We start from the raw sequence: 7,707 nt of genomic DNA, 5'->3' as shown, positions 1-7,707 counted from the left end.
ACATCCATGAGATAAACCGGCCTCGGTGGCGTCGTGGTTAGGCCATCGGACTACAGGCTGGTAGGTACTGAGTTCGGATCCGAGTCGAGGCATGGGAATTTTAATCCAGATACCGACTCCAAACCCTGAATGAGTGCTCCGCAAGGCTCAATGGGTAGGTGTAAACCACTTGCACCGACCAGTGATCCATAACTGGTTCAACAAAGGCCATGTTTTGTGCTATCCTGCCTGTGGGAAGCGCAAATAAAAGATCCCTTGCTGCTAATCGGAAAGAGTAGCCCATGTAGTGGCAACAGCGGGTTTCCTCTCAAAATTTGTATGGTCTGACGTCATATAACCGTAAATAAAATGTGTTGAGTGCGTCGTTAAATAAAACATTTCTTTCTTTTTTTCCATGAAATAACTTTGTCGGTTTATTTGTTAAGTGATAATTGCCGAATGCATAAGACATGAGAGTTATCTCCCGTATTTTTGTGTGAAGGTCGTATGGCAAAACATGTTTTACCGGCGTCGGTGGCGCAGTGGTTAAGCCGTCAGACAACAGACAGGTAGGTACAGGATTCGCAGCCCGGTACCGGTTCCAACCCTGAGCGAGTTTTTAAGGGCTCAATGGGTAGGTGTAAGGCCACTATACCCTCTTCTCTCTCACTAACCACTAACCAATTAACAACTAACCCACTGTCCTGGACAGAAGGCCCACCTGAGATGAGCGTGCTTGAACGTTAATTGGATATAAGCACGATAATAAGTTGAAATGAAATAAATGAAATAAATGAAAGAATGTTTTTTCATCGAACGCCGAGTTTCATAAAAAGTATTTATGTATTATTAGACCCATTTTTACAAAAAAAAAGAAGGAAAAAAAAACAAAACAAAAAAAAAAGAAAGAAAGAAAGAAAGAAAGAAAGAAGAAAGTTAGTATCCTTCTTAGAAAATGATCAAATCATCATCTAAATGCCATTTGACATCTACATTAGTGGCTTACAACTGTCTCGTACCTATTGTATTTCACAGTAATTTACGACAATAACTAGCCGTCGTGGAACGGGCTGGCGATCGTAGGGAAAAAAATTAAGTTCGCGATGTATTTACGACGATAGTAGTGCTAGGATCGCTTCGTGGAACGGGGCCGTGTAATAGGTTAATTATGAGAGTGATTATAACCATGAATCATGCACCTGCGCGCATATCCGGAGTTTCAAAAATGTGTTTTTATTTTGAACTCTAGGCCTATGTTCCTTGTTGAAGGCGGATCTAGGCAATATTTTAGGATGGGAACTAAGTGTAACAAGTATGCCTGATTATGTGTGTGTGTATGTGTGCGCGTGCGTGTGTGCGCGCCCGAGTACACGTACGTGCGTGTGTGTGTGTGTGTGTGTGTGTGTGTGTGAGATATTTATGTGTGTGTGTGTGTGTGTGTGCGTGTGTGTGTGTGTGTGTGTTCACGAATGTATAACATAGTTGAAGTGCCTTCTATAGTCCTACAATTATTATGCAAGATATTTTAGTAGGAAAGACCGTTATATAACAATATTCAGTCAAATCGTCTTTTGACTAAATGTGATATGAAAATGTTATAACAAATTAAAATCGTCCTTCGAGCGCAATACCAACAGCCAAACACCGGGGATGGCACTGTTCGTTGCTAAGGTACGTCTCTAACTGTGAAAACCGCGAAAGATCCGATGGCATACTTTACAATGTTTATAACATCACCAGAAACTAACGCACGAAAAACTAACTAGGTAGTTAGTTTTGATACTGCGATGCATCATATGCAGGCCATCGTTAGATTACTGAGTAACGAGTATCGGCCCATCGTGCCACCTCCACAAGAAGGACGAGGATCAGAAGCCATGAATTCCAAAGCAACCAAGACTAAAGGTCCGGAGAACGAGAAACAACTACTGGCGTGTCGTATCCTGGTCCTGGGAGACAGCTGGGTGGGCAAGAGCGCAATAATCCACCAGTTCCTGAAGCGAGACCTACCGGCCGACAAGACCAGGACGGTGCAGTCGCACGAGGAGAAACTCACCCACAAGAAGGCGGAGCTCACCCTTAGCATCCTGGAATTCGGAGGGAACGGCAGCATCCTGCGAGACTGGAACATCGCGCGAGCAGACGCCTTCGTCCTGGTGTATTCCTTACTGGACGAGAGCTCCTTCGAAACGGTGAGGAGTCTGAGGAACAGGATCTGCAAGGTGAAGAACGAGGAGGAGGGCAACATCCCGGTGATGGTGGTCGCCAACAAGACAGACCTGTACCAGAAGGAGCAGGTCTCTGTGTGGAGGACGGTGGCGGAGCTGTCCACCTGTCTGGACTGGAAGTGGGCGCACGCGGAGGTGTCTGCCGTCACGGAGGACAAGGCGGTGGTGGACGTCTTCCAGAACGTTCTCAGTCAAGTCGAGATCGACTTCTCCCTAGCGGCAGCCATGAAGCCGAAGTCTGAAACCCGACTTTTTTCGCTGTTTCGTAAATAGTTTTGTCGGAAAGGACATGTCAGTAACATATCAACAGATCGATAGTTTGTGTATGTCTTGTTATGAATGTTATATGTTTGAGTGGGTAAAGCCCGCAGAGAGTTTTGTGGAAAACAGATGTCACTAACATATCAAAAGATCGATTGTTTGTATATGTCTGTTATAAATGTTATATGTTTGAGTGGGTAAAGCTCGCAGAGAGTTTTGTGGAAAGCACATGTCAGTAAGAAATCAAAGATCGATAGTTTTTATATGTCTTTATATATATATATATATATATATATATATATATAGAGAGAGAGAGAGAGAGAGAGAGAGAGAGAGAGAGAGAGAGAGAGAGAGAGAGAGAGAGAGAGAGAGAGAGAGAGAGAGAGAGAGAGAGAGAGAGAGAGAGAGAGAGCGAGAGAGAGAGAGAGAGAAACTGACAGATAGATAAATAGATATGTAGACATATAGACTGATATATGGATAGATAGTCAAGCTGTCAGCCAGCCAGATAGATAGATAGATAGATAGGTAGACAGATAGATAGATAGGTAGACAGATAGATAGATAAATGCACACACACACACACACACACACACACACACACACACACACATATTGATAGGCAGATATATAGACAGATAGTGTGTCCATTAATTATTATAAGTATTTATAGTAATATATGAAATCACGTGATTAACACGTTAGTAGCAAACAGCTGATTTTGACACTTTAGCTCAGAGTAAATTTATTTTACTTCATAAGATATGTCGATGAACGTGTTACTCTGTACATGTTGGTACTGATTTCACTGTACTCTAAATAGCCTAGAATTATGTCATTTCCCTTAGTTAATGTTATTTTGGAGTTTATAAAATATTCCTATTTACATGTATGTGCATATTCGTTGTTGACACAGGGGTAAAAAATACAACATGTGCTAAAAACAAATTAATTTGTTAACTTTAAAATTTTGTAAAATGTTGTAAAATGATGTTAAATGACAAAGTTATTTGTTTATACAGAATTACTCCGATATGCTGAACGAATTTACTGGTGATTTGTTTTAGGACTTCGTAGTCTATTATAGCACAGCTTTTGGATACATTACTACAAAATAATATATTATATAATCTGTAACTTTGCGGATGATTTCTTTTGTTCACATACAACACACCACCAGACAAAACTAATTAAATTTGAATCATACTTGCTAATAATAACATTAAAACTTTATTTTGAATGGTCCATAACATAAGCAATAACGCTCAATAAGACAACTTGCCCATATAAAATGAGGTCATCAGATATGACGTTCCCTGATGACGTAATTTTTACGTTCATCGAGAAATGAACAAACTCCTGTGGCTACATCTGGACCAATGAGATGACGTTATATTGTAATAGCAAGTATATATATATATATATATACATAAAAAGATAGAATTTCAAAACGTTGTGAAATTCTATCTTTTTATATATTCATCCGATACACTTCATTCTAATAACTTTTCTATATATATATATATATATATATGCACATTGCACACACACACACACACACACACACACACACACACACACACACACACACACACACACACAAACACACACACAAACACATATATATATATATATATATATATATATATATATATATATATATATATGTCGATATCAAAATAATATCGACTCAAACGTTAAGTGAAATACAGTCAACTCTCGTTTTTACGGTATTCATTACAACTCTCTGTCATTTGTTAAAGAAGCGTGGAAGTCCGTGAAACCATCAGCCAATGTGAATTGTTGGCGACATACCGGTATGCCGGCCCCCCCCCCCCCCCCCCCCCCCCAGCAGTGTCCTGATGTTAACCCTGACGACGACGACGCCGGTGACATGCCACTGCAGGAATTTCAAGTTCTGTTGAGGCGTATGCCAGGTGAAAACCAAATGAATGCTGCTGTCCCCAATCCCGGAATTGTTTTACCTTTTCGCTTATTAATAACATTAGAAAGGTTCCTGTGTCATATTCCACTACACAGGTGGCCTTTCCCAATACAAAATTCTGCCTACGCCACCGGCTGCCTACATTGCCGTTGACAGCGTCGTTGAAACCGGTGTATCGCTGAGTGATGACGCTATTGTTCAAATCGTGTCGGATGTTTCTAATGATATTCCAAGTGACGACTATGAAGATGACACTGGCGGAAAAACTGCAGATGTGGTCAAGAAATGTGAGGCCAAACAAGGTCTTTCTGTTGCAATAAGGTACTTTGAAGAGAACCCTTCGGTTGGTTTTGAACATCATCACTCGTTGTGGAACGCAGTTCGTGCAGTCGAGCACTATAACTCCAGGCATGTTCAAACATCAATCATGGACTTTGTTGTAAGAAAGTGACTTCTGTGAATCCAGCTATTAGATGTTCATTTTGTTGTTTGAATTAAAAGCAAATTAAATCTTTTCTTGTTCTTTGTTTGTTAGTAAGTTATTACATATTATAGGCCTAGTATTACGTGTTCTAAATTTTTTAAGCTAGCTAAATATGTGAACGAATGAGCTAAGGGAGATGACTTTTCACGAACTCGTTATACCGGCAAACTCTCTATAACGGCAATATAAGCACATCACGAACATGGCCGTTATAACGAGAGTTGACTGTATGTTCCAAAAAATATGTACAAACAAAACAAGTCATACATAAAATGTTTATATAATTTTTTTTTATTATTATTATTTTTTTAATCGAATCATACATTTTTTGTTTAAGCCAATGAAAATTATTATGCTATTATTATACTACAAAGAAAAATTAATTCATTAATCAATTGTACCGCTGTACACGTTCTGAACAGAGTTAATAATTTTATAAAATATCTATAAATTAAAATCACCGTGTACGCTAGAACAATCTGAATTTTGTTTTTAACAAACACGAATTTATAAGAAAGTTATAAAAACAAAATAGTTACACGAAATGTTTTATAGAAGAAAAAAAAATCCCATAAAGTCTAGGAATAATATTTGTCGCGTATTTGGTTCGCGGCATCAATTAAGGTTCAAGTACGCTGTCCTAGGCATACACCTCAGTTATCTGACCTGTATGTCTAAGACAGTGGGTTAGTTGTTAGTGAGTGACAAGAGAGTGTAGTGGCCTTACACCTACCCATTGAGCCCTTAAGAACTCGCTCTGGATTGGAGCCGGTACCGGGCTGTGAACTCTGTACATACCAGCCGGTAGTCCGATGGCTTAACCACGACGCCACCGAGGCCGGTAGTCAGCATAGCGCAAACAGTGGTGCCTTCTGTGTCAACTAGTTAACCGATCAAGACAAATTAATCCTAAATTTCTCAAAGCCATAAGTCATACGTCTAGCTGCATTCTGTATGTAATAGTTAGAGGACGAGTAACAATACTTTATCGGCGTATAAAGGTAGTGTCGCACGAGACAAAGGCGAGGCGTTAGCCGAGCGTTTTCTCGTGCGACACTACCTATATACGCCGATAAAGTATTGTTACGAGTTCTCTAACTGTCTTAGAGCAGAGCCAAAATCTCGAGCTGTTCGGTGAATCAAGAGGTACACGAAGTGTACACTTTATATAAACTGCACAGTTCGTGAATCTGCAACTTGTACGTGCAAATAACATAACAACAGCTATATATAAGAAACTAGAATTTTGAACTTTTTTTATTTCTGGCTGTTGAACAACATGGACAGTGATGATGATATTTGGTTGACACAGGCAAGTGAGGCTAGCGAATGTTCTTTATCTGACATCGATTTATCACAAACACTAGATACGTTTGAACGAATTCAAAATTTAAAATCTAAATCTCCCCCAAATACTAGATTTGCTTTTTGTTACCAAAAAGGGATTGATAACATAGTAGATAAAAGAATTCCCCAAAAAAACAAAGGAAAACACAAAGTGGGGATATTCCATTTGGGTGGAATGGGCGAAATCCAAAAGCAGGAGTCTTACTGGTGACGAACTTTATTCGTTGAAATATCGCCACAAGAATTAAATTATTGGCTTCAGTTTTTCTTCGTTGAGATTAGAAAACAAAACTCCCCGCGCACGTTGTACCAAATTGCGTGTGCTATTCTTCGGCACATGAGAGAAAACAGTGCGAGAATGGATTTAAATTTTCTAAATGATCAGGATGAAAGATTCCGAAAAGGTCTGGATTCCGTAATGAAGGAACTTCATGCACAGGGGTTAGGGGCAGATATGAAAAGGGCATGTGCGGTTTCTAGTGAAGATGAAACATTGCTGTGGGATCGTGAAGTAATAAATTTCAATTGCGCAGAAGATTTATCATATGGTGTATTTTTTTTACACATGCAAATGTTTTGGATTGAGAGGTAGGGATGAACACCGAACTCTCGACGCTTCTCAGTTAAAAATAGGAAAAGATGACGAAGGTTGGTATGGACAGTTTTTGGGTAGGGAATGCAAAAATCACAAAAATGGCATAAGACAAAGACCTGTTGAAAATTAAAATATCAAACAAAGAGTTAATCTAGCAGACCCTAACAAATGCATTGTTAGATTATTTGATATTTATCTCCTACACATCTCTCCAACTGGACCATTTTATAAGCGCCCACTTGCTCCATCAGCCACCGAACAGATTCGTTTCAGCAGCCAGACAATAGGCATTCACACTCTTGGCAACTATATGAATCGAATGTTCACAGCAGCTAGACTGCCAAATAAATACACGAACCATTCTGGAAAGGTAAGTGTTTTTACTTTACTTTTGCTATTTTATGGTCATAATATCTGAGTGAACCGGTCTCGGTGGCGCAGTGGTTAAGCCATCGGTTCACAGGCTGGTAGGTACTGGGTTCACACCCCGGTACCGGCTCCCACCAAGAGCAGGTTTTTAAAGACTCAATGGGTAGGTGTAAGGCCACTACACCCTCCTTTCTCTCATTAACAATCTCACTAACATCTACTAACAACCACTGTCATGACCAGACAGCCCAGATAGCTGAGGTGTGTGCTCATGACAGCGTGCTCGAACCTTAATTGGATATAAGCACGAAAATAAAGTTGAAATGAAATGTCTGAGTTCCCTTTTACAAGGGAATTAATCCATTTACGGGGCAGGATTCACCTCCATGTTAGAGCAGTCACCTGATGTGCTTTTGTTTTCATATTTGAACCTCTTCCCCACAACTCTTATAACAAAGACCACAATATGAGGTATTCTTTTTCATCATAAAGGTACAGC

General features: G+C 39.7%; 1 protein-coding gene across 1 annotated transcript; it reads left to right on the top strand.

The window, feature by feature from the left end:
- The first annotated feature begins 1,766 nt into the window (after window positions 1-1,766).
- On the top strand, window positions 1,767-4,864 carry LOC121383690 (GTP-binding protein REM 1-like). Its single transcript, XM_041513783.1, has 2 exons — window positions 1,767-2,472; window positions 4,509-4,864. Exons 1-2 carry the CDS (start codon window positions 1,767-1,769, stop codon window positions 4,862-4,864), a joined length of 1,062 nt encoding a protein of 353 aa, XP_041369717.1.
- The last annotated feature ends 2,843 nt before the right edge of the window (window positions 4,865-7,707 follow it).

This window comes from Gigantopelta aegis, chromosome 10, assembly GCF_016097555.1.
Source record: "Gigantopelta aegis isolate Gae_Host chromosome 10, Gae_host_genome, whole genome shotgun sequence".
Taxonomy (NCBI): Eukaryota; Metazoa; Mollusca; class Gastropoda; order Neomphalida; family Peltospiridae; genus Gigantopelta; species Gigantopelta aegis.
Note: the sequence above shows the minus strand (reverse complement) of the source record. Positions and strands in the feature narration are given on the sequence as shown.